This window comes from Sceloporus occidentalis, unplaced genomic scaffold, assembly GCF_023333645.1.
Source record: "Sceloporus occidentalis isolate IW3139 unplaced genomic scaffold, rSceOcc1.0.p SCAF_127, whole genome shotgun sequence".
Classification (NCBI taxonomy): Eukaryota; Metazoa; Chordata; class Lepidosauria; order Squamata; family Phrynosomatidae; genus Sceloporus; species Sceloporus occidentalis.
In genome coordinates this window covers 134,575-161,848 of record NW_028317107.1, presented here as the reverse complement: position 1 = coordinate 161,848, position 27,274 = coordinate 134,575, and the positions used below count along the sequence as shown (strand labels likewise).

Genomic DNA, 27,274 nt, shown 5'->3' with positions numbered 1-27,274 from the left:
TCATTGTATCGGAGACGTGACCTTCTTCTGTAAGCGGTGATATTCTTTTAACCTGAAAAACCCGGAGGTGGCAAAGAAAAAAAGAAAAGAAACAAAAAAAAAAAAGGCAAATTAACAGATGTCCGACTCAATTGATGTTAGAAGGTCAATGTTGGTTTTTTTAATGAGTGTTGCTCTAAAAGAGATCTATGAAATATAAGGTGTATAGGGCGTGGGGGGGTTATTTCATATACATATTCGCCTTGGAAGGTGATTGTAAATCGCAGATCGTTCTGAAGCTTTTGAATAAACCAATTAACGGAAAATGAGTCTTTTATGTTGATGCAGAAGATGCTTGGAAGATGTTGTCAGAAAAGGCTTTTATAGAGATGGTAAATATATATATACAGTATATATATATATATATATATATATATATATATATATATATATACTGTAGATATCAGAGCTTTTACTGGTTTAACCATTTGAGATACGTTTCCAACAAACTCTTTTTTGGGGTTTAAAACATCCATTTGGCTACTATATCAGCCCCAGTCGCTTAAATAGAAATAAAGCTAAACTTTTCATTAAATCTGGTAGAGAGTAGTGTAATGTCAAGGGAGGGCTAGTAAGGAGGGCAATTAGTAACTACCCCCCCCCCCCCGAGATGTCTGGTTTGGAGATTTTGAGCGCAAAAGTCTTTTTTGGGGCAACTAATAGAGAGAAAAAAACCCTAAAATTATAAAAATAAAAAATATTTTCATCTTTAGGGGGTCAGAGATTGGGAGGTAATGAGAGGGGGTAATACTTTACAAATGATGTGATAGATACCGGGAATTAAGTGAGGGAATGTAAGTATGTATAGTAAGATATAAGGCCATGAAGGACACAGGGATATAGACAGACTATATATATGTATAAAAAGCCACATAATACATAAAGCATTCCTCGTTACCTGACAGCATTAATCTTGATGAATCCAGAAGCATCGGAGGGCTCGTAATCTCCCTGCACATCCATACTGAACGGAAGAGAGAAGGGATCATTTGGTGAGTAAAGAATGGAAGGACGTGCTCAGAGGTGATCAAGTAGATTACCGACCTATTTACATCGACCCACTCTCATGCTTCACAAACTAAAATGGTCTTGACAGCTTTACAAGTTACTAGACAAACAGACTAAATCTTTAGCCTTGTGATAAACATAAGAATGTCTCGGTCTTAATCACCCATAGGGACTCCCTGGCCCATATAAGACTATAGAGGAAATGACTTCATTAGCATTGCCATAAAGCATCAGCTCAGTGCGGTGTTTGAGTAGGGAATGTAACTCAAATGTCACATGACTGGCAACAATGGCGGCCTCCAGGTCTGCAGATCAAGGTGCAATATGGAGGGTTGGAGTCCAATATGGAGGTTTGGAGTCCATGAATCTACACATAATCCACAACCATTCCTTTTCCATCTATCATTCTATTTTTTTTTTTATTTTTCTTTTAGAGAAATAATCTTCTCACCAGCCCCGTTCCATTTTTTTTTTTTTCCTCGCCCCCGTATCTCCACCCCGGCGCGCCGTCAGTCCCCGTTCCCACCCAGCGCGCCGTTAATATCGAACTAACTATTAGCGAGAGACTCGAAACATGGGAATTGCAAAACCAAACTGCTGCATAACCCCCCCCCCGAGAGCTTCTCCAACCCCTCCTCAATATAAATTACCACCATCCTTAAATTGTAGAAGAAAAAGAAAAAAAAAAAGACTTTAGAATGATTTTACCTCCCTTGACGGGAAACTAAAGTATGAAGGAAAAAAAAAAAGAGCGAGAGAGAGAGCAAGAAGAAGCAAAACCGGTGGCTTTTATTTTTGTTCATTGAAGTGATTGTGACCTGCTCTATAATTACGTTACTTTATACCCACTGCGCCGAGGCATTTCCACCCCGTGTTAGTTCTAGCAAGTAGCTTTCTCCCCCTGTTTCCCGTTATTCTGTCATTCAAAAGCTTTCAAACCAGCAATGCAGAAATGAAAAAAAAAAAGGAAAAAAAAAAAGAGAAAATGGTTGGAAACGCGGTGAGTATAAAAGATAAAATTCTCCTGCTCACCCTCACTTTAAGGGGTTTGTTTTTTTTCTCCTCTTTTCACTTTATTCATGGAGTCTCTTTAATGAGGAGGAGGGGGGTAGGGTTTCAGGAGCTTTGGGGGAAAAACAAAACAAAAAAAAGATGGAAGGATAAGGAAAAAAGAAAAGGTGGAAGGTGCCCGAGATAGTCGGGAAAGGAGATTGTTTGAGATTTGCTACCCTATCGCCCAGAAGAATATATATATACACCCCCAAGGCGCTATTACATTTTGGAAATCAAATCCAGGTTTTGATGTTATACTAAAATGAACAGAAATGTAGCAAATTTTATAGGAAAAAATAAAACTGAGATATCGGCGTCAAAGTCCAGTCCTTTCCCGTAATTCTATTTAAGGAACAATGCTATTCCTAAAGTATGGTCGGCCCGAGGCACTCATAGTGGGAACGGTCAGGCTACGGATGCGGTAAGGGGAGACATGTTAACGTTATGGGGTCCTATGCACCAAGAACTCTTAGACCAGCGTCCGTTTCTCTTGGTGGAGAGACATCCCGTGCTTTACACCTGGTAACGACTTCTGTTTTCTGGATAAAGCAGAAAACGTTGCTTTGGTTTCTTTCATTTGCTACCTCTTATCTGGATTGGGGCTTATCCACTAAACAGTGATATTTTTAGATAAGTTATGATAAGACGATGCATTTCATTGGGGAATTATTTACGACCAAACCCAGCCACTTTCTCTTGCAAGAAAGAGGTGATCCCTCATACTACATGCAGTTACAGAAAATGAAACATCTTATCGTAACTCACTGTTTAGCGAATAGACCCCTTTGATACACTGTATGTAGCAACTATGCTGATCTTTAATCGATGGTGAGCCTTATGTTGCCTGCTTCAATGACCGGCATACATCACAGAGTAAGTTCTGGATCACCGCTGTAGATTCAGATATCTTGTCCAGGTTTTCCACTGCCTAACATTGCTTACATTTTGCATAAAAATCTAGAACTGGAAACATTTACACTTGTGTTCTAAACTTCTAGTTTAATGTCCAATGAAATCGTACATCGAGTATCTGATCTAGTGATGCCCCAAACATTGGATTGAATGTTCCTTACAAGCTTCTAGAAGTAGCTAGTGGCCCTGTGACCCAACGTGGCCATCTCCACTCATTCACATGAAGACAAAGTTTATCCATCTATGTCCGGTTATATGAATGTGGTGTCCAAGTAGAGTCATCTCTGAACAGAAACATTATTGTGGCTTGAGGGCTTGCTCACTTTGTTGTAGGGTATATAAAGGATTAAACCACACGATACACCGAATATGAGTGATGGAACCTTCAAGATGGGTACGTTCTTACCTAACAAGTTCTTGGTTGTAGAGGGACTGTGGAGACTCTCTGCCCAGAACATAGACCTGTCCCTTTAGCACGGATACCTGCACCTTGCCTTCTACCAGCTCCTGGGACTTTGAGATACAGTCGCGCACAAAGTCACATTCGGGGCTAAACCAGAAACCTGCGCGGAGAAGAAAAACTAATAATCATCAACAACATGCATAAAGTGAACGAACCCAACATCCCTGTCTGCATTTCTGGAAGGTTTATCCATTTATTCCTAAAGTTTGTTTTTTTTGGGGGGGGGGGTTCGTTCTCTTTGGACGACAGAGAGAAGGATCAGACTCTAAAAGAAACATAATGAAGAACTGTAAAATCTACAATTCTGAGGTCATTCCGTGATCTTGGGATACATTTATTTGTAGCAAGAGTAGGGACGTACAATTAAAAAGGTATCCGTTGAGCTATAAAAAGCCCCCTGATTGTAATCATGACCAACTGGCCTGTTATTGTCTAAGCTGCTCGAGACTCAGAAATGTCTCATTGTTTCTGGAGATGTGTAAACCGCGTATAATGATCCCGCTTTTATTTATTTTTTTAGATCCGTTCCCTTCCCGCTAACTCTTGATAAAAGACGCCAGTCTGTGGGCTGACCTCGCGGCGTTATCAGGGTCAGGAATCAGGCCCCATATGTGCCGTTCTGTGCAGAGGACTCTTGCCAGGTGAGCTCACCTTCCAATGCATTCTCTTAAGGTAACATAAGTCGTCGCGGAGAAGAAAGGCTTCCGCCTTCATTCCCCGGGCACTCGGGGGGAAACGAATACTAAGTCGCATCTGTCCATGAGTCTTTTTTTCCCTAGGGCTGTACTGTCTATCAAAAGGCAGGCTGAACTTTCCCGACTCTAACGCGGGATATTTAAACAAGAGCCTACGGGATAGGGTGAATAACCCCATCATTATAAGGGCCGCAGTGGCTTTAAGTTAATAATCCCCCAAAAATCTAAACATGGCTGCCGACGTTAACCGATTTTCAGGAGTACTGGGGCGAGGTCTACAATTTTTGTAGATCGGGGCCGGAGATAAAGAATATTTCCATGCTTAAGACCATTTTTTTTTTTTTTGGGGGGTATCTCCGTACCTAAAAGTAGATAATTTTCATATTTTAACCGTGTGGCTACTACACAGTAAGAGCAAGGGATTCTGGGGGGAAAAAGGACATGTGACATCATAGACTTTTAACTTTTTTTTGTTGTTTTTCCACGTGGTTTGGCCTCGGAAGGTTGACGTACCGTTATACACCTGTTCTGAAAACCTCTGCGAAAGTTGCTGCTTTATTTTCCGCACCTCTCGGTCCATGGTGAACGTCTCGATGTCTAAGTGAGCTTGATACAGTATGGTTCCAGCCGGCGTCTCGTAGATACCTAGCCATGTTTTTTTTTTTTTTCGGAGGCAAAAGGGGGGGAGGAAAAAGAGAGAGGAAGAAAAAAAAAAAAAAAAAAAGGAGAATAGGATACATGAGGCTCAAATTGCTGGCAAATGACACCATTAATGAGGCTTGTGACAGCAGAACTGTGGTCGGACTTCATTCAGACTCAGCTTGCCGCAGAGTGTATGTGTCATTACCACCCTGCTGGGGGCAAAGACAGACCACTTCGCACCTTGCGGAGAAAATGTCTGGATTTCTCTTTTTTGAAGAGGCTGAAATGACAGGTTTCAGGAACTGATCGCTGCACCGTCGCTAGCCTACCGGACTCCCGCAGAAAGGCTGTAATTAAAGCCAGAGCGAAGGAGAGGAGGCATAGTCGAGAAGGGCCTTTAAATACCAGTTCTCTCTCCTACCCCCCTCCTTATCTCCCCTCCCTTTGCTTCTCCCCCCCCCCCACTACACTCTCACTTTCGCCCCGAGCCTAAGCGGCAAGAAAATAATAATATTTAAAACGAGAAAAGATTGGAGTGCCGGTGGATCTCTGCGTGACTGAGAGCGACGGAGAAAGGCAGAGCTAAAAGTGTCGTCTCTTCCGAGAATGTCTTCTCGTTTAGCTAAATGTCCCCGCTCTTGGTAAGGAACCTCAACGGCGGCCAATGTCATCATCAGCTGCCCAAAAAAATAATAACGTCGATTATATTGGCTAAAAAACCCAACTTGGAAGGCCCTCAGTATGCAAATTAAATAGAAAGTGCCCAAAAATGATAAAGATTTTTTTTTAGAAAAAAAAGATTTTATGGGAATATGAAGAAAAAAACTCGACGATGACATAACGTAGATTTATCATTCAAATTTCACAAACACACACAAAAAATAATTCTCTCACCCCCTGAGAACTCAAACTCCCAATACGGATGATGGGGATTTTAGTTCAATAATAAAAAGAGTGACTTAGCTATTCAACCCATGATCCTTATTTTTTTTTCTGATAATTTCCAATTAATCACCTACCCCAAAAAATACGTAAAAAAAATAAAAAATCAGTGGCAAGTTATTCGGTGACGCCGACGTACTGCTGAATAATGATATGGTTCTTGTTTCATTCTGTATGGTATAGAACATTGGTCTTAGACGATGGATCTCGTTGACGCGGTAGGACAGAGATAACAATTGGCTCCCCCCCACCCCGTGTGTTAAGGGCTACGGTACAGCAACCAAATGTCAACGAATGCGACATTTAAGGGGGTCGCCTGGGGAGATTTCTATTTCCCGTTGACCTGCGTAACATCTACAAAGCTTATGAAGGCCTACGGTGGTGACCGGAGAGCATGCGTTAAGCCAACTGCAAAACCGGCCTGCGGGGTGATGGTTTAGGATCATGAACTCTTCAGCGCCTTGGATATTATTCTCTCTACGAGGCTCCGGAAAGCCACCGCTGAAAGAACCCGGCACGGAATAAAGCGCAGGGGTCTACGGGCTTTGTCAACAACTGGAGCCACTGGCCATCAACTGGAAGCCAAGAATATTCCAGCGAACATGCGCGTTTAGATTCCCTCGCCGTATGGGTCTCTAGTACTTCCGCTGGGAGGCTGTTCCACTTATCTACCACCCTGTCAGTAAAGTAAAAAAAGTAACTAGAAAATACTTAGAAGTATTGATCGGGCCACAAGCACTCTAAACGTATAGCACTCTTAAGGAGTCAAAAAAAGTTAAATTAACCCTTTCTCTTTTATTTTTGTAGCCTAACATATGTTAATTCCAAACGTTCTATGACATTCTAACTTCAGTCTTTTATTCCGAGGGTTAAAAATACAGGAAACTCTCCCCACCAACGCCACCGTAAATCTTTGTTCTTTAGGCGGAATTAAAAGCCCAAACACCGCGGCTGCCTTCTTCTCTCCCACAGATTTAATTTACTTCATTTAATTAGGCCTCCTTCAGAGCAAAAACCATAATTTGATAATGAGGGTGTGAAAAGACACAATATGCCTCAAATCCATTGCAATTTCATCTGCCCCGCGTTCTCCGAATGCAGCGCGGAATATGCGCTCTATTGTTTCACGCTCAGTTACAAAATACCCGCGTCTGCCGGGACACAGTCGCGTCCAGGTGCCCGAAAATTGCTGCTCGCAACTTCTTTTTAACTCCCTTTTTGGCCCCCCCGAGGAGCAAGCAAGATATTTAAAGGGTTAATATCCAAGAACCCCACAGCTCAGCAATTATAGAGCAAGTTTTATGTTTTAAGAATGGAAATTCTATACGGTTACCATTTATATTGTTTTAGAATAAAATACGTAATAATAATGGTAACTGGAAGCAGCCATCTTAATTTTTGCTGCTCGGTGTAACTGAGGCACATTAAAAGAGGTTTATATAATTTGATATATTTTATATCATATATATATATTTATACATATGATATCACTCTTTGAAAAGGATTATATATATATACATATATATATATATATATATATATATATATATATGGACGGAATGATCTCTGAGCTTGCAGAATACTTAAGCTAGAAATCCAAAATGGCTGCCCCCTGAGGCCTCAGTTTAACCATATTTATCTGTCCATGTTGTAGACGTAGGAATGATACCATTAGGTTTTCATTGGTGCACATACCAAGGAACTCTTAAAGTTTACCCGTGGAAGGACAGCAGATAGAAATAGCCACGGGGCATTAAAGAGGATCTGTCACTTTTCACCAAACGCTACATTTTGTTGATTGGTTCGGGCAGCCTTTGTAAGGGACTATTTGGTCACATGTCCTCCGTATTAGGTAATAACGCAGCCCGGAATATCTGCTTTTTCACCCCTAGTTTCTGGATGTACAAATCCACAACGTACCCCAAACCACCCTCAAACTTAAAAGAAAAAAGCCTAAGAGATAACTTTGCCATCAGAAAAATCGCTTTTTTTTTACACTAGCCCCCATTATATATGTTTAGCGAGGGACCACGATGGATCGTTATATCGACTTTTAGACATGCAAACAAAATGGCTGCTCCACCGGGCAAAATGGCTGCCTCCTGCATCTTGTTTTATTTCTCCATAACTTTTCTAACATGTCACATTAACAAAAGGAATGACGGGGGGGAAATGTGGCAATTAACTCTCCCTTCTTTTTTTGTGTATAATTTTCCCTTTATGTGAGGAACATTTTCTCTTCCTCTGACAATTTACTAACAATACTATTTCCAAACGGCGCTCAGCCAGGCATTGTGAAAAGAGATACCGCCGTTTTATTTTGCGGCATATTTATGATTAGACTAATAAACATCAAAGGATTGTGTTTTCACACAAAAGACGGGGGGGGGGGGGTGAGACAGAATACATCTTTTTAAAGCGTGATAGGAAAATTACGTATTTAGGTAACATGTTCCGTTCTGAATGAAATCCGTCTTGCAATTACAAAAGCTGAAGAACCGCAGGTGAAACTGGACCTCGCGCCCTAAGTGCCCCAGACCCCCAGGCGGTCCTGTTGACCACAACTAAAACTCAGAACAATAAAACTTAAAATATAAAATAATGTGTAAAATGTGTCCAAATTTTCCCTCAAAATTGTTAATTAAGGTGAAATGTAAGGATCGGCGCTAGATTGACATGTAGAAGGTATTTGGTGTGGTTGTGATGTGGGTGTGGTTAAATAGATAGCACTACCCACATCAATCAACACACACCCATGGCCCGCCCATCAAATAGACGCCATGTTTATTATGGCCCAATATATTAGCTCATCTGGGCCATGAGCCGTTGTGGGATCTTTACATGCCTAAATTAATAGACATTCTATAATATCACTGATTGATTGTGAAAGTGGTTTGGCTTTTCACGATGTGATTAGGTACCCAAATGATGTAATAAAGTAACCTGACCTAGTGAAAAGAATCCCAAATGACTCCGGGAGATGCAGGAGATTTACTTACCGCGTGATTTCATTCCAATGTATCTGTTCTCCACAATATCAATCCGACCGACGCCATGTTTCCCACTATAAAGACACAGCTGATTAGCAGAGATTCATATATAATAATTAATTAATAATGATTGCAATGAACATAACGGTGACAAGCACCAGAATAACCCAGTCCAGTTACCCATCAATGCCCATAGAGCCAACAAAGCAGGTGGGCTTAATCATTGCCCCATCCACTTCTACCCATTTTGCCATCGCCCTTTTGAACTTAAACCATTCTGGGCCAGCCTTTGGACAGTCAAAAGTTAGCTCAGGATGATGGGAGCTATTGCTCAGCTACAGCTATATCACCACCTGTTGGCTTTGTCTTTACTGTAGACTGTAAGCTCTTGGGAGCAGGACAGTCTTCTCCTTGCGTTCCTTGCGTCTAATCTTACAATGCCACCAAAGCGCCACATAAAGCATTGGTCCACTTAACAGTCCTATGGCATATGTTAGTCCTTGAGGCCAGACATGGAAATACAATCATGTGATCCAATTAATTTTATCCAGCAAGCACTGTGCGGATCCTACTGATGGCACGGAATACACATATCCCTGGTCCTAAAGGGTTAACCACGCAAACATTTTATTCACTGCCAAAAAGTGAAGGTTTAGACTTTGCAAATATTCCATCTTTTAAAACAGCGTTTAAAGTGTAGGCTGTGTTTTCTTTTTATTTTTAACCTTTATTTTATTTTTTTTATTTTTTCTTTCTTACTCTTTTGACGTTTCAGAAGATTATGGACATTTACGGGGAATAAAGAGAAGGGGAGGCAGGTCTTCACAGCTTGATGCATGTGCCTAAAATCCATTACACAAACTTCTGATTTGTACGGAGTGAAACTAAAAAGCCATTAAACATGATCTAATTTATACAGCAAACCCCCCCCCCCCCCAAAAAAAACTGGAGCTTAGCCGGATTCCATCTCCAGAAGGGGGCGCTCATCACCAAACGCCGGAATATTAAATTGGTTTCTGCGGTAGGCAAGGGGGGTTAGGACTAATAAAAACCATGCAGATCCTTCAAGCATAAAAACTACCCTTATTCTAACATTTCAGAATATATCGTAGAGTTCCATAGGTTTAAAAGTACAAAAAATATGTTAAAACTGAACTGTTTAAACCATTTCAATATTTAAATACAATCTGTATGCTTTATTAATGTCATACATGGAGGGTCTTACTGCTTTATAGGGTAGTAGGGCATTGTTAGGAAGAACTAGGCAACTAATGGAACTTGGACAAGAGGTAGAATTAAAGCAACAGTTAGTAAAATTAGTAGCCAATTAGTAAAATATACATCAGCGTTACCCAACTGGAGGCGAACAGGGTGGACGTGTCCCTAAAGGCTTTTCTAGGGTCTCGGCCTGCCGTTGAACTCTCTATACTGTATTATAACACACCAGGTTTTTAATGGGGTCCTGCCCGGTAACATCTCAACCTAAAGACCAAGAGATGTTTGAAGGTGCTGAACGTTTTCCAAGATTGCCTTAAGACTCTTTCCTTCACTGCAGGTTCCTAAGGTCTCATCCCCATAACCACAGGTGGACTCCTCAGTGTCTAAAAGTATTTAGGCATGTCCACCTCGGCTCAAGAGAGCAGACATTGAGCTGAAGTGAGTAGACACTGTTGATGAGGTCCAGCTCTGGAGCAGAAGGTGGACGTTTTAGGAGATGGGTATTCAATCTGACAAAAATAAGACTTTTTGCAGGGTTATCTCCTAACACCTGAGAGAATGTTGGAGTATATTTACTTATCTCATAACACTTCAGAGAATGTTGCAGTATGCATTCTATAAAAAAAATATATTTTTTGGAAGGTTCTGTGGGTCAAGGCATTAGTTGGTACACAGGAATAGAACCATCTGGGAACGGACTTACGCAATCTCATTGAGATAGGAAAACAGTTCCAACGCAGACTTATGTCGTGTTCCGTCCTTAATATTAGTGACTTGCACAGGAACACCTGTGAGAGGGGAGAAATAGAAAAATACAAAGTGGGCGCCAGCAGAAGAGAAAAGACGTTATAGACGGAGAAACCCCCGGGGGACAGACCACTCTCCATTCAACTCTCATTACACCACACACAGCATTAAATGGATGAGACAGATATGAACTCTAAGTAACTTCTTAAATAGCAGGAGGTGGGGGGAGAGGTTACAGATTCAGGGCGAAATAGAAATGGCAATAAAAATACATAGCCCCCCACCCTCTGTCTCTTTACCGTCGTCCCGTCTTTCATTTCATACACTGTGAAATTGCTACCAGTCCCATTACTAATGACATTTCACGGTCTTCCATTGTCTTATAACTCTGTGCCTTCTGTCCCTACACTCGGGGATTTGAGTTTGACAAATGGGAACAGAGGGGGGGGGGGACTGGTGGCCCGGTTGCCCAGTGGTCCGCTTATACCTACCCACCCACCCTCACGTAATGTCTGTAAAGGGCGCCAGATCAGACCAGCTAAAGTTATGGGGCTGTCACCGCTCAATGGGGGTTGTCCAAGTCATCGGGATGTTACGGCCGCTCGGCTTAAAGGGGGATCCCATGAATTAATTATTACACCTTCTACGAGAAAAGGCAGAGAGAGGGTGTGGTGAAGGGTCCATGGGGTGGGTGATTAAAAAAAAAAGACCAGAAGAAGGAGAAGAAGAAGGGAGTATCATTTGGATGGAAAGGGTTTTGGGTAGGAGGGAGAAGACAGACCATGAGAAGAAAAGGCTTATTATAGTTCTGTAGAGTGAAATGAGCAATAAATGTATTAGCATCTGACAAGGGGTTGTTCTGGTACAAAGCAGAGCTGGGCCCGGTTTGCTCTTAATCTCCCATCCATCTGTTCTCCTTATTAACATGCATTGGCCTATTCACTGCCAATCACCTCTTAACAGGCTTCTTTCACTCTCTATTGCTATTAAATGTAATTCTTTGCAATAATGAACTTTAAGCTCCCCTCGTCAGTCTGCAGAACCTTTTTTTTTTTATTCCTCCCCCCCGCGAGTGTCTTTCTTCCAGCGGGTTGGAATCCATCCGTCACTGTTGCCCGAAGCAGGCTGCGCCCGGCTCTCAGCTGCTGATCGTTTTAAAATAGTCAATAATTAGATTAAAACTTCAAATAAATGAAGTGAGGGGCGAACGGAGAATCTTACGGAACAAGGTGAAAGGGGTTCGCCGTGTGGTTTTTTTTTTTCTCCCCTCCTCTGAAAGTAGAGCGAGGCTCTATTTTTCTGGAGGGTTTTTGGGGTAAAAATATGACTATCGGTTAACTACCCTTCGATAAAATAGCATTATTCTATATAGCGGAACCTAATTGTCTAAGGACTTGATACACCTGCGGAGATGATGTACCACAGACTATTCATTTCTAATCTTGGATACATCTTGATTGTTCCTGTTTGTATCTATTTAAATATTTGTAAATTGGTTTATAACTGATGGGGTATTATGAGATTGTTAGGATTTAAAAAAAAAACCATAAAAAATGGCTACGTTGTTTAAAAAGAGTCTTATGGTTAATGCAGAGCTCATCTTTACGAGGAGGTCTCCCGGAATGATTGTAATGGATGGAAGTCTTCAATCTCCAAGTTCTAAACCCTAAACCTTGATTAATTTTTTGTTTACAACCATTCCCCCCTTAAATTACCCTCCACCTCCAAAAGATGGAGATTAAACAGTGTGTTTGGAGGGCCAGGCAATGGGTTCGGAGTTCAAAATCACTCTGGATTACCAATAAATTGAGAATATAGACTAGGACCTCCGCCTTGGAGTTAGCACACCCGGCGTCCTGCTGCACAACGAGACGGTTACAGGGGAGATCTCCCTAACCAGCCTATTTATGCCATGGAGGCTCGGCACAGCCACCATAGACTTCACTAAAAGGCTCTGCGTGTCTTTAAGACACACTGCCCCAGGATATGATGTCATATGTCTACATTCCATTTCTTAAAGGTACGTTTAAAGGTTAGATTTGCGATGCCGACCACAGAGCGTGGCGGCTGGTGATGCTTCCCAAGTTCGGGCCAACGGCGGCTCCAATGGTAAATACATCGCTAGGCTTCACTGGCTAAACCAACATTATATCATCATCAACTACCTAATTCAGGAGTGCTGCCATCTCTCTATTTCTGCTGAAGATAAATGTCTATTTATCATAGAATACATACCTTTCTTGAACTCAATCTCCAAGACATCTGGAACGGCGGGAGATGTGGCCGGGTCTTTCGTTTTCACAAACAGTCCGGCCGGAGCGTGGTTCTAAGAGACACAATAAAAGAGTCACAACATGCCAACCGTCATGACCTCTGAAGGTACAACACGCACATGCAAAGCGTCTGATGGGCAAGCGGGTTAAAGCAGTACGCTCTAGCCCCAGGGAAGCGGACCTTAATCCACAGAGCTTACAATCTAACTTTCAAACTGCTGCACAAGTTAGACCGTAAGAATGGCAAGCAAGAGACAAGCTGGTCTAACATGAACAATCTCTATATGCCGCACATTAGCTCAGGCTGACGGACCGTCGGCAGCTCATAGACATGCAGCACAGTAGCTTATTCTGCAAAGATGGAAAAAAAAATGAATAAGGTTGGGTGACCCCAGCAGGTGCACTGCTGGAACTCATTCATACAGTGTCCTCGAGGTTAATACATCCAGGGGAGCAGCAAGGAACTAGGCAGAAACTCATCTAAAAACATATCAGCCTAATGCCAGCTTTGGCAGCCGTACAATAAAGAGGCGCTTTCTCTCAGCGCTCATCATTCACGGCCTTTCTGGGTTAGTGGCTAAAATCCGCTTTGGCCCATTTGACGGCTCGCTGTCCCTGTCTTGTAGGCGTGCGAATGCTTGTCAATCAGCCTCGCGCCCGACATTCCGAGCAGCGCCTATTTTCACAATGACAGTCGCCTACCCTGTACCGTGGAAATCGAGACAACGGAATGCGGAGCCCGACTTAATAGGAGGAATTAGTTCTCGGACAAATCGGGACTTTATTTTTTCCCCGGCTAAAAAAAAAAAAATGGAGGTATTAAAAAAAAAAAAAAAAGATACGGGTCGGTCATATTTCAATACTCGCCAAACGAGAATCGGGAGATTCTACAACTTAATACGTGATCATTTTAATCCTTGTCGCAGATGAAAGCCTATCTATTGAATCGTTACGTTGAGATGAAGCCTCTTTAGTGAATAACCCCAGACACATGCAGTCTCGGGCAGCTCTTGGAGTTTATAGAAATAGGCAGACACATGAAGAAGCCACCATCTCTGTACTTAGAGCGTCTAGAAGAAGACAGGGAGGCATTGAAGCCCATCTGAAGGAGGTAGCCCCGTAGACGGGGAGAAGTCGGCATCGCTTAGTTTAGTAAGCAACGCGTTTCGCAACTTTTGGCACACGATGTATGGGGGAATCCAAAAAAATTGCTTCCAGGAAGCCTCTTTACATATGCAAATAAACCAATCCCATTCCCGGGATCAAAAAATACCCTTATTATAACCCCACCCTAAAACATGACTTTTATTAGTATGTTTATTAAAAGGTATAACCAAAAAAAAGATTTTTAAAAACACCAGTGTCACCAGTCCTACTATATAAGGTATACGTCACAGTAAAATACTGTTGATGGCTGCTGTCCTAACAACAGAAATAATTCAATTATGACCAGTGACAGAGGCTAATTAAAAACTCAGACAAGTAGCCCCCCTGACATGTTTCGCTCCTCAGAGCTTCATCAGAGATAATAAAGATAAAAAAGAGATAAACCACCGGACTGATCGGTTACACCACAAGCAGACAGGGGGTTTATACCTTTATATACAGAATAATGTATAGAGTAATAACAATCATGGCTGGTGCTTTATATGACAAAGATCAAGAATGTTTTGGATTAAGCAAATGTAAGGATCAAAGCCCAGATGAGTATAGGGCCTCAAGGCCCGGGTATACTCTTTAAATATCAAAAATCAAACTTCTTTACTAGATACTGGAAATCGAAGTCCGTTAGCGTCTAACCCGACCGCGACCAGCTCCGTTACATCAAATAACCAAACAGAAATAGTGTCAATCGCTCTGGCGTTGCCTTTAGAGCAAGCCACGTCGGTTCCTTATTTATTCCCTTTTTCCCCCAAAGCCTTTGGTTGAAATGAGAAGTCACTGCACGCACTGTATCACAAGACTCCTATTTGTCTGACACCGCAGGGGGGCCTCTGCCACAATGTCATCTGGAAAGGAACAGAGGCGAAAGAAAAAAAATGTACCCCCCCACCCAAAAATAATAATAAAAAAAAATAATGAAATAAAAAGGATAGGAAATAAAAAGAAAATATTGGAAATGGGGATACGGGATGAAAAAAAAACAGAGAGAGAAAAGAGTGTGAGAGAAAGGGAGAGGTGGGGACACGTAGGGGCAAGAAATGATGAGGAAATGGGGCATGAATTTGGTGATGGTGTATAGCCGCTTGTGCCTTCAATGGCTTTATTCACCCAGTTGATGTTGTTGTGTCCAATAGTGAATGAACTCTTTCAAAGCTCCATATGAAGTTAAGGCAAGTAAATTTTCAGTCTTTCCATCATTAGAATGCCTCATTGCCCCTCAATTAGGTCTCATAGAGGCAGAAAATGACCCAACCATCTGTTTTTTGGGTCTTTTTTTTTTTTTTTTTTATAATCCCTGCAGATAGCCGGACTCCGCTTTGGGAAGACGAGGTGCGCGGAGAAGACGTGGGGGGGGGGGGGGGACGCGAGATCGAATTGGACAATTTAAGAGAGCGGAGTTTTTTTTTTAGTATTACTATTATTTAGGGTTTTAGATAGCGCAACCATATTCCACAGCGCTGTACAATGGGTATCAGCAAATATCTCTTAAGATATAGAGTGAACTGGGGAAAAAAGAACAAGAAAATGGTTTTTTTTGTGTTCTCAAAGCTAAGAAAATGGTGATCTCCTTTTTTTATTAACAATTTAAGAGCTGGTGGGGCGACACCAATGCATTGCACATCCCACTGGCTCTTAAATAGGTTTCTGCATCCACATTTAACCCACATCTTGTGTAATTATTCCAGTATGGCTTTATATTACACCGCCCCCCCCCATTGCGTTCTTAAATAGCCGCAAAATGGTCTTTTGATTGATGGCTTCCTATTGGTCGTAGCAAAGTTGCTATAAAAGTTTCCTTCCAAAGAGGCGTTTATATATATATATATATATAGACAGAATCCATTGCAATCATAGACTTAAGAGTTCAAAAAATAAAATTTATTAATTACTCCCCCCCTAGAAACTCTTTTGAATTTATTGGCTGGGAAGGGTACCGTTACCATGAATCCACAAATCAAATAAGGCTGATATAATTTTACGGTGAGGGTAGTAGATAAATGGAACAGCCTCCAATCAGAAGTGGTAGAGGGTAATACAGTGAGGGGATTTAAACATGCATGGGATCAGCATATGGCTCCTGAATCTAAAACGAGATTAAGGCTTGAGATGGGGGCTGAATAGGGCCGATCTGCCGGCAGATTCTATATATAAGGGGCCACAAGGAGTCTGCACAGCTCTACAATGGTACTGAGCCCCACAGAGTGGGATTAGACAGTAGCCCAGCTGTGTCGCAAATCACGTGAATAGTACATGTCGCGATACTCTAATTACAACGTCACAAATTGGGGTCCATTTCAGCTTTTTACGGTCTGGAATTCCGACATCTGAAATGTTGATGTTTTGATGATAAATCTCAGTTGAAGGCAAAGAGGAAGGAGGCTGGAGATGTGTGAAACTCCACTGCCAGGAAAGGGTTAAGATGCGCAGGCACTTAGGTTGCCAAAATGATCAAAGACTGAAATGTTTATCAAAATATTGGAACAAAGTGGATCCTTCCCTCTCTGACTGTTCACCTCGAGCTCTTGAAGCCTCCGTGTGCCCTTTGGGCTCATTGAGTCTGATTGATAGCGTAATTAGTGCTGATGGATGCTTTAAGTAGCTCTCAGTGGCTGTCAGAGCAGAACAGCCTGCTGTACAAGTTGTCTTGTTCGGAGGGTGGGCGTCCCACGCTACTCCTTTACAAATGTCTTTGCACCAGATTGCAAGCTCCTTGGAGCACGTCACATTCCAGGCAAATCCACAAATGGAGGAACTTTTTAGTGATTTGCCAAAAACCTCAAATAAAAAACCTACTGCTACACCACACACATATACCCCCAAAGACTTAAATACCCGGGGTTATTAATTAAAGCGTGATAAATGTCTCAAATTGTCTCTATTTTTATTATAAATCCTAATCATTAATATAGAATCCAATCCCAATAGGGTCCAACCTCCCTCATCACGCTTGCAGTAGTTGGCTATGGTTATGAGAATTCCACTGCCTTCTTTGCTAACAGTACCAAATTTGTGCTTGAACACAGGTGAGATAGCTTAAAAGAATGTGCCTGATCTAAAGCAGAATGCCTTGTATTTAAGCAGGGATAGAGGTACAGTGCCCAGCTCTTATAGCTAATGGGTAACCGCCAGTTCTATTCTAGAACTTCAATCCACGATGCTCAGCTAGCCATATTCACAGTGATTTTCTTTAGGATACAATGCATCAGGAGAGTTTCAGATCATTATTATTATTATTGCTTTACATAGCGCCATCATATTCCGTAGCGCTGTACATTGGGTAGACTGGACATAACACGTAGTATATAACATAACAATAAGACTTACAGAAACAACAGGCATGGAAAACCTTATGGGTCGAAGGACTTGCAAGACCAGGATTTATAGACAAATGTCAAATGATGATAGGAATTATAGTCCCTCAACAGCTAAAGAACCTGAACTTGATAAATATTGTAGTTATGCTACTGTACGACACACGTGAATATTCCCACATGGACATGATTTGGCTCACCTTTGGGTTCTCAAGAATTCCACCTTCGTAGCTGAAAAGAGAAAAAGAAAATATGACATTAAGTGGGTTATTTTATAAAATGTTGGGGTCCCCAACACAGAAATACAATTCCAAAGGGGAGGCTTGATGTTCACTTTCCATTCTGCAGCCATGTTTCATTTAGAAGGAGTTCTACTAGATCCACACTAATCGTCAGAAGACCACTAAGGGGAGATATTCAGGGGTGTAAGCCGTTACCTGATGTGCATGAGGTTTTCATCCATGCTCCATGGGCTCTTGGGTGTCACGGGCACTGGGATTCCATGTTTCTGAAGGGAACAGAGGAAGAAAGATTTGGTAAGATCAAGAAAGGCAGAGATGTGTAAGAGATGACACAATGTATAGATCAAATCCCTATACTGGAGGCATGTTCTACAACACCAGGCCAGGAGCTGCAGATTGTAACAATGTTCCCGATGAAGATACATCGGTGGGCAAAACAATTCTGATACATTTATGCGAACTTTGGTACATTTGAAGTCCAAATAAATGGTACCATCCATTCAGGAGATCAGCTCAATCCAGCAGGACACATAAAGTAAAACCATAAGTTTTATTCCATAACCAAGTGCAAAAATAGCAACTGTCTTCATCAGCCTGACCTAAGCACGAGGCTACTTTTATACATTAACAGGTGTGGAAAACCCAAGCAGAATCAGCACCGTTTCCCTACGTTCTGATCATTTCCAGAGCGTGATATACATTACTATGATCCCCGTGATCTCCTGCTTTGATTAAGTCCAAGATGCCCTTGTAATTGCCTTGCTGAGTTGTGTACAAGTGTAGAAACTCTAAGTCATTGGATAATGATAAAAATACTTGGTTGATTTTCCCTATCAGAGGAACAATAATCCAGATATCCTTCGAGCTTTGGCTTACGATACAGTGGCTACAACACTCCAAGCTCCAGTAGAGACTAAATCTTCTAGATGTCCTACCATAAAAGCAGATGCTAAGGGCCCTATGGATCTGATCATAGGCTTTACATTCCATTATTCGTATATAATTAACGATACTCATCAATTGTACTTAAGCCCCTTCAAACCTCCCTAAAAACCCCAAACCACCCCTGCCCGCTGCTCCTATGTATATATTACGGATTTTCCCAGTATTTATGGTTTCAGAAAGATTCTCCTCTATAAAGCCACGTCAGCCTTAAAACCTGGAGTGAGAAATTCCAATGCAGGTACCACCTTGTAAGATCAACCACTGCTTGCCCGCGGTTAATACCCCCTTGCTCACTTGACTACAACCCCCATACTTCTCTCCCACCTATCCACCAACATATTTCATGAACATTTCACCCAGGGGAAATTGTGCTGCTCTTGTCTATGCGACCCATTAAAAGCAACGCACTTTCCATGCCATCTAATGGAGAGAGACACGTATGTTCTCTTCGCATGGCTGTATATGGGATCAGTCAATCGTGTGTTGATTCTACATATGTACGCGCATCGAAATTCTCCGATCAAGGTATATAGGTACAGGTGAGCGGTCACTGAATGGTCAATGGATTCCATGCATTCTAAACACCGCCACAGAATGTCTGCGCATTTAATCACGAGTTGTGCACAAAACATTGCACTTCAAATAACATTACTGGTAAAATGTATTCCTCCCCTTATACACCAGACTGGGGAGAAACAAGAGAAAAAAAAGCGAGAGTCCAACCTTATCAACCTTCTCCACTCCAACTGCTTGGAAATACTCAAAATTGCTTTCTGTCTCAGTAGGACTTCTAATCTGTTAACAAACCCGAAGCCGGGGGGAAACGGTGACCAACTAAGGACCTAGGTGGGCCCCCATAGGTGGTCTGGCGTCTTGCTAAGGATGTGTCTCCATCACTGGGCTAGGCAGTGAAGGGTAAGAAATGTCCCGTAAATGAAGGAAACAAAGAAACAATTACTCTCCTTTTCATAGTTCTTTCCTTTTTATTAGGAGCTAACTAATGCCACCCACAACCGCAAAAGGCCCCTGGCTAATGTTTAGCCCGGAGATTGCCGCAGAAGCGTTCAGTCTTATGAGCTTCTCGTTTTATTTCCAGGACACCTCAAGCTGAAATAATAAAGATGTCACAAGAAGTGACTTCATTGTTCCGTCGACTTGTCTTAATTCTAACGCACCGCGGAGCTTTCCTTAAGAGCGATGCTCTGCAACGTCCCCCCCCCCCTCGTTCTGCACCCATACGGATAACAGCGACCAGAAATTCTAACCCAAAGCAGATGGCATATGTGAAATCTACCGCGGATTAATAATCATAACATTATATATATATATATATAAACATATATATATTTTTTCGTCAATTTATATATATATGTATATATATATATATATATATATATATATATTAAAATGACATTAGGATAAATATCTCCAGTGAATACAATAACCACACCGATGCATGTTGGCTTTTCTCATATATTTTTGCTCTTTTATATAGTTTTTTGGTTTTTTTTTTATTATATTTTTTATAGAATAATGTTAATTGGTGGCAACGGTAAAGTCTGGGGTATTTTAAAGCAAATGCCATATTTTTTACTTTTCTAGTATTTAGGGATAGTGTTTTTGGATCCAAGTGTATCAATATGTACGGCTTGGAGGAGAGAAGAGAGAGGACGAGATGGAGACGCGTAAATGTTATTTCAAAGGAGGAGAAATGTTGGAACACAAGGCCATAATCTAAAACTAGAGGGTCAAAGGCTTAGAAGGCGGTTTTACTGATTGGGTGGTAGATAAGTGGAAAGGCCTCCCATCAGAAGTGGTAGAGGGTAATACAGTGAGGGGGTTTAAACATGCATGGGATAGGCAAATGGTTCCTGAATCAATGATTCCACTATTGTCCATATATATATATATATATATATATATATATATATATATGGGTGCATATATAAGGGTGATAGGGTGAAAACTGCCCCTTTAGGGTATTCACTACTGGACGTCTTGCTGCATCTTTTAGCCCAGCATGGCCCCTGTCTGTCCGTCGTTATCCATAAAGGACACACGTCCGCTCCCGATTCCAGAAACACTTATAAAAAAAAAAAAAACTTTAAAATATATAAAATAGTTAAGGGATATTATTAAGTGTAAGATAGAAGTGAATGATTAAAAATTAATAATCTGATATAAATATATATATATTTAATGCTATATATTAGCGGGACGCCTTGATCGCTGGGCTGAATTGGGCAGAACTCCGATGCTCGGGAATTTGCTATATAAGCCTCGGAGCCTTTTCTTCCCGGCGGATAGATAGCCTTTTCTTTTAAATCGGGAAGAATGCTTTGAGATCCTGTTAGCAACCAAAAGGGTTAAAGGAAAGGGGGATAAATAGCCCTTGTGACCACTAGAATGTTACCGGTTAATAAATAGCCCGGGTGAAGTTAAGTGAGAGGCTTTTACTTCCCTGTGGATAGATCTCTGATAAATCTTTAGCCTCGGGGGGATTATGGGACAGTTTGGTTTCATCAGAAGACTGAATACCTCCAATTATTTAGGAAAAGGAGCGGGAGGGGGACATAGGTGAGGGAGCTGGAGGAGCCTCTTAAGAGAAGACAAGGATTTTGGAGATAGCGATCTCTCTAAACCCCCTTCTCATTTACAGAAGGTCCCTTTAAACACTCCAAATGATACTTTGTTTGCGCAAAAGAAAAGAGGGGGGGGCAGAAGGGATTGGGATATATTTCCTTTGAAAAAAAAAATGCAGCTCGGAGGCATGAATCTAAAGAGACTAACGTATCAAAAAGCTGGAGGAACAGAAGGAGAGGTGAGGGCTGGGGGGGTTGGAGAGATGGAAAAAGGGAGCTAGAGTTGATGTAACCAAGAAAGCAAGGACAGGTTGTCCAGTGTGGACCAGAAAACGCAAGTTTGATAACTAAAAGTCTCCAAAATTCCATCTCGATTCACAATGTGGTCAACGTGCCGGTGGGTCCCAAGCAGCTCTGTCCCTGGTGCCATATGTGCTAACATCCCCGGACTAGCATAGAGAATGCTTCATGCTCCAGTGGTTGCAACACTCAGGGACCTTCATTAGTTTTCAAGAGCTTGTTAGCCAATTAATAGCCCTCTTTGTTTATTCTGAATAGGTAATAAACACATGCTCAGGGAATGCCAAAGGGCAAACCTACTTCTGGTGATCCCCCCCACGCACAGACAACGCTTTCAGACACAACCTGCTACATCTGATGGGTTCTCTTTATTATTTAACCTGCAGGGGCTAAGCAGCCGCGACGGGGTTAGTAGTAAATTATACTACATGCCAAACAATGACTTTTATACTAAATGGAGTAAAGCAAGATGGAAACCAGCATTCGGAGAGGCAAAGGCAGTTGTGGTCCAGACTGGTCTATTGCATGAACCAACTCCTTTTGCACGTTTTTATTTTCCTGTCTTTCTATTGTATAAAAACATCCAGTGTAGCCTGTGCAGACTGGGGTCTGCTTTAGCCACAGTAACAAAGAACCATTATTCTCGATTCCTAAGCTGTAGAACGTCTACACTCTCCATCTTCCCTCTGCATTTGGCAGCGTACCAGATGGAACACGAAATGAGTTGATAGTAGCCGGACTATATCGCTGTGATATTAATAGCTGACACAACGATCTCATAAGATAACTCCATCATAAAGATGATGTCATAAGGCAGACAACTGCTTGGTTTACCTTTGCATAATCCATCAGGTCACTGCGGCCCCGGAAACGATTGTAAAACTCGGGCATTCTCCACGGGGCAATAATCTGCAAGGATGAGATTAAAAAAGAAGATTGAAAGGGAAGTAATACAGCAGTAGTGTTCCCTACATCAAGGGCCCTATGGGCTACATAGTCCCTGTGGCTTTGTAGCTGGTAAGGAAGAGTTACATCGGGTCACTCTAATGCATACGCTGGGACCCTTAGTAACTACTGGGAACAGGTCAAGGAGGAATAAAATCTACTTCCTTAAAATCACCACCAACACAGGATTCCTGTTAGGAAGACTTTGGCACAAAATCCAGTCTTTGTATGTCAATTGTATAAAGTGCTCAATGAATAAGGTAGAAAATACTCCATAAGGTTGCCAATAATAAAGGCACCTTTATAATTCTATTTTAAGCAAAAGGCAAAATATTCTTCTTAGAGAGGTTCTGAGGACCAAAAGTCTCAATGGGAAAGAGTGTCCCGAGTAACATAATCACTAGTCTACAGGAAACAGCGCCCCCACACACGCAGAGGCTGTGAAGTGCATTGCACCCAAAAAAGGAGCCTTTAAGGATTTCTCATAGAAGTATGTTCATTTGTCATATAATAATAATAAAAAAAAAACCAGAAACGTTTTATTAATTAGTTAATTAGTCGCACTCTCCTCACTTTCAGTACCAATTACTCAACGCCTGGTTCTAAATTAGACAAGTCTAATACTCTATTAGAGTGGGGTTCTGCATGTAACCTTACATACATTGCTCAGCGCTTAATGTGGCTTTGAGGGGTGGAAAAAAGACATTTTTATTTGCTGTATGTTACCTGGACCTCGGGGTAAAAGGCGTAACAGGTCAGCTCAAATCGAATCTGGTCATTTCCCTGCAAACGTAGAAGAAACAGACAGTTACAGATCAGGAGGATCGCTTCAATAAAACATTTTAATACATTCTCTGCGTTACATTGTTTAATTGCAGGACGACTTTGTGTTGATTCCAAATTATTCCAGAATAAATAAAGTTACTGCCCTGCTTTGTATATGCCCATGGGGTGAACAAACAATTACCTTAAAAACACAAAAATATTGATTTATTTGGAGGCGTTGACAAATAAGCCATTCATTACAATAATAGTTGATCGGCTTAATTTTTAAAAAAAATCTCTTCTAACACCAAATAACCACAAATAGTTGGGTTTTTTTACCAAGTTTAAGTTGGTCTTTGTCTCCCTCTGGTGGCCAAATACAGACATAGGCGCTATTCTTGCAGTGTAGCTTTAGAGACTACCTTGAAAATTTTTTAAGCTTTGAAGGTTTTAGTACCTGGGGTTCCAGGCTAAAAACATAATCCGATCTAAAATAGGGTTCCAGCCCTGTACCCTGAAATGTTAAACTTTTAGCAGTCCAACACAGACTCACCAGCTTCGATAACCAAATGGTTGTAGAACTGGTGCTAGATTAGTGGAACAGCCTCCCAGCAGAAGTGGTAGAGGTTAACAGAGCGAGGGGATTTAAACATGCATGGGATAGACATATGGTTCCCGAATCAAAGACGAGACCAACGATTAAGGTTTAATAAAGATTTTTTAAGGTGATGCAGAAGTTTCAGAACCATTAAATACTAAAGATTTTTGTTACAATTTTTTTCCGGCTTTATTCTCTTTGACTCCGTATCATATTTCTTACTAATTCTTCTTCAAAAAGAACGCTCCCTTTTCCTTTCATCTCAGACTCCACTCCTTAAACGGAGGAATCCCATGGGGGAAATTTTTTTTTTTCTCCTTGAGCATAACCCCATGCGCTGTATACAGTAATAACCCCCCCCAGTGCTGTATACAGTAATAACACCCCCCCCAGTGCTGTATAAATTAATAACCCCTAGTGCTGTATACAGTAATAACACCCCCCCAGTGCTGTATACATTAATAACCCCCAGTGCTGTATACAGTAATAACCCCCCCAGTGCTGTATACAGTAATAACCCCCAGCTCTGTATACAGTAATATAACCCCCAGCACTGTATACAGTAATATACCCCCCAGTGCTGTATACAGTAATAAAACCCCCCAGCGCTGTATACAGTAATAACCCCCAACATTGTATACAGTAATATAACCCCCTGCGTTGTATACAATAATATACTCCCCCAATACTGTATACAGTAATATAACCCCCAGTGCTGTATTTAGTAATATAACCCCCTGTGCTGTATACAGTAATAACACCCCCCAGTGCTGTATACATTAATAACCCTCAGTGCTGTATACAGTAATAACCCCCCCAGTGCTGTATACAGTAATACCCCCCAACATTGTATACAGTAATAACCCCCCAACATTGTATAGAGTAATATAACCCCCTGCGTTGTATACAATAATATACTCCCCCAATACTGTATACAGTAATATAACCCCCAGCGCTGTATACAGTAATATAACCCCCAGCGCTGTATGCAGTAATATAACCCCCAGCGCTGTATACAGTAATATAACCCCCAGCACTGTATACAGTAATATACCCCCCAATACTGTATACAGTAATATAACCCCCAGCGCTGTATGCAGTAATATAACCCCCAGCGCTGTATACAGTAATATAACCCCCAGCGCTGTATACAGTAATATAACCCCCAGCACTGTATACAGTAATATAACCCCCAGCATAATAAGGAGTCGGGGTGTTTTTCTATCGGGAGTCAGATAACAGAGCGAGAACTCAAACAAATGGCTGATATGCAGCTGCCAGAAAACATTATATTATGGGGCGAAAACTACACCTGTTTTAAGATGAGAAAATAGCGCAATATCTTTGAAGACTTATTTTAATCTGATATAAGTAATAAAAAAAACTGCTGGGAGTTCCCCTAACTGCGTCCAAGATTCTGTGATTGAAGCTCTGTAGTTTTGACGATCTGTTATAAAAGGTAACCATGTGGTTTTCATTCATTGTTGAAAAATAATATATTTTTGGAACCACTAAAATAAAACATGTACGGGCTCAAAATGCATTGTTTTAGGGACCGCCCATTGTCCTTAAGGGGTTAAATACAGAGGCCACAATGTATCAGAGACAGAGAAGGTCTACTTTGGTCCATCAAGCTTCTCCTGCTGTAAAAACTCAAACCTTAATCAGTCGTTGGTCTCGTCTTAGATTCAGGAGCCGTATGCCCATCCCATGCGTGTTTAGCCTCTACCACTTCTGCTGGGAGGCTGCTCCGCTTACAAGTGAACACGCCTTCACTCTTTAGTTCTCTGCCCCCCACACCTGCTCTTACCTTGCCGGTGGCTCCATGGGACACGTACTTTGCCCCCTCTCTCTTGGCGATCTCCACTTGCCTCTTGGCAATGCAGGGACGCGCCAGCGATGTACCCAGAAGATACCGGTCCTCGTAGATGGCATTGGCTTGGACCGCCGGCCAGATGAACTGTTCCACAAACTCCTGCCGCATGTCTTCTATGAACACCTGCGGATGATAGTGATGAGAGTTAAAAAAAGAAATAAAGCTACCGTATAATCTAGAATAAGTATTAGTATTACCTTTTTGGCCCCAAGTTTTAAGGCTTTCTTGCGCGCCTCCTCGAAGTCCTCATTCTGGCCGATGTTTGCCTGCACACAGATTTTCATAGTCAGAACCAGACACAGACATCCTCTACCACCTCAACTCCCATCATTCCCAGCAAAATGGGGACCGCTCCCAATAAGAGGTGCTTCCTTCACTCCTGATCGACGAGCGCCTTTTCACGCCGGCTGCCGAGACACACTTAACCCTTTCAACCTATGAGCACTGCTCACAAGTGTCAGTGATGTATATTGTCCATTGTAATGCGACTGGCGGTCCTCGGCGGCCCCCTGTTGTACTTTACGTATAGTGGCTGAACCCTTTAATGACCTATTATGAAGAGTCTATGTAGTTACTCGCCAAACTAATCTAATGCCGGCCCTTATGGAAACCTTGACTTGGCATTATTTAAGGATACGCTTAACTGAGTCACCTGCGTTCAAGCAGGGATATCAACCTTAACATACTGGAAGCAAAAGCACCAACTGGGAGTCTGATATATGATCAAAGCGGGGAGAATAGGAAGGGGTCGGCTCCAGACTGCGTGACCCCGAGAATCTGCCCACCTCACCCTGAGATTGGGGCAAAAACCCTGAGACTCCGGGTTAATTCTCCGTCACTCACAGCCGGCGACCTTCTGCGGGAGGTGAGAAGACAGAAGACCGTCGGCCAAGAAGGAAACTCTTATCGTGTTAGAGGAAGGGCAGGGGTTTGGCCGGGTCACCCCGCGGAATCTTAAGAAAACTCCGTCAGTGATTTGGGGAGAAATATATCAGTTTAGGATGTTTTTTTTTTAAGAGGCTCCTCTAGAACTGGAAGGAAAGAACCGGAATAGGCGCGTAGGCAAAGGAAACGCGCGCACGTCACTTGTAATAATACACACCCCGGGGCAAGCAGCGCGAGCCAGACGCTTCGCAACGAAGGCATTTCTGGACTTGCGTTACCTTCTCACACCCAGCCAGCTGACAGCGCAGCTTCCTCCCGAGACACAAAACCGCTTTCTGGTCAGACCGGGTCAAAAAACAGGTTATTTAACACTAGAATTTCCCGGGAAAAAGGAAGCGGCCGTTCTAAGAATAGGGCTGAATAATATTCTGCGTAAGGCCGGAGTTTTTTTTTGTTTTTGTTTCTTATACATTTTTTTGACAGGTTGTATGACTTTGGTCATTCTCGACACGATCTGAAACGGGTCATCAGCGACAGGAAGTAGCTCACCGAGCAGCAGGAAATAACTCACCAGATAGGCGATGACATCGTATCCCTGTTCTTTCAGCCACAGCAGAATGCAGGAGGTGTCGAGGCCCCCGCTGTAGGCTAGGATTACCGTGCCTTTCGCTTGGGACAT

At 42.0% G+C, this 27,274-nt stretch overlaps 1 protein-coding gene across 1 annotated transcript; it reads right to left on the bottom strand.

The window, feature by feature from the left end:
• LOC149281764 (argininosuccinate synthase) lies at window positions 1-27,274 on the bottom strand. The gene is made up of 14 exons (XM_089498954.1): window positions 27,167-27,274; window positions 25,908-25,976; window positions 25,645-25,833; window positions 23,198-23,254; window positions 22,361-22,435; window positions 17,895-17,965; window positions 17,658-17,688; window positions 12,945-13,035; window positions 10,666-10,750; window positions 8,754-8,818; window positions 4,684-4,815; window positions 3,419-3,575; window positions 938-1,003; window positions 1-52 (listed from the first exon to the last, which is right to left on the bottom strand). The coding sequence occupies exons 1-14, from the start codon at window positions 27,272-27,274 to the stop codon at window positions 1-3; spliced, it is 1,248 nt and encodes a 415-aa protein (XP_089355080.1).

Coding starts and splice junctions, on each gene's coding strand:
- LOC149281764 (XM_089498954.1), bottom strand. CDS start 27,274: ATGTCCCAAGCGAAAGGCACGGTAATCCTAGCCTACAGCGGGGGCCTC. Junction 17,689..17,894: donor GAAAACCTCATGCACATCAG/GTAACGGCTTAC, acceptor TTCTCTTTTCAG/CTACGAAGGTGGAATTCTTG. Junction 10,751..12,944: donor GGAGATTGAGTTCAAGAAAG/GTATGTATTCTA, acceptor CCCCTCTCACAG/GTGTTCCTGTGCAAGTCACT.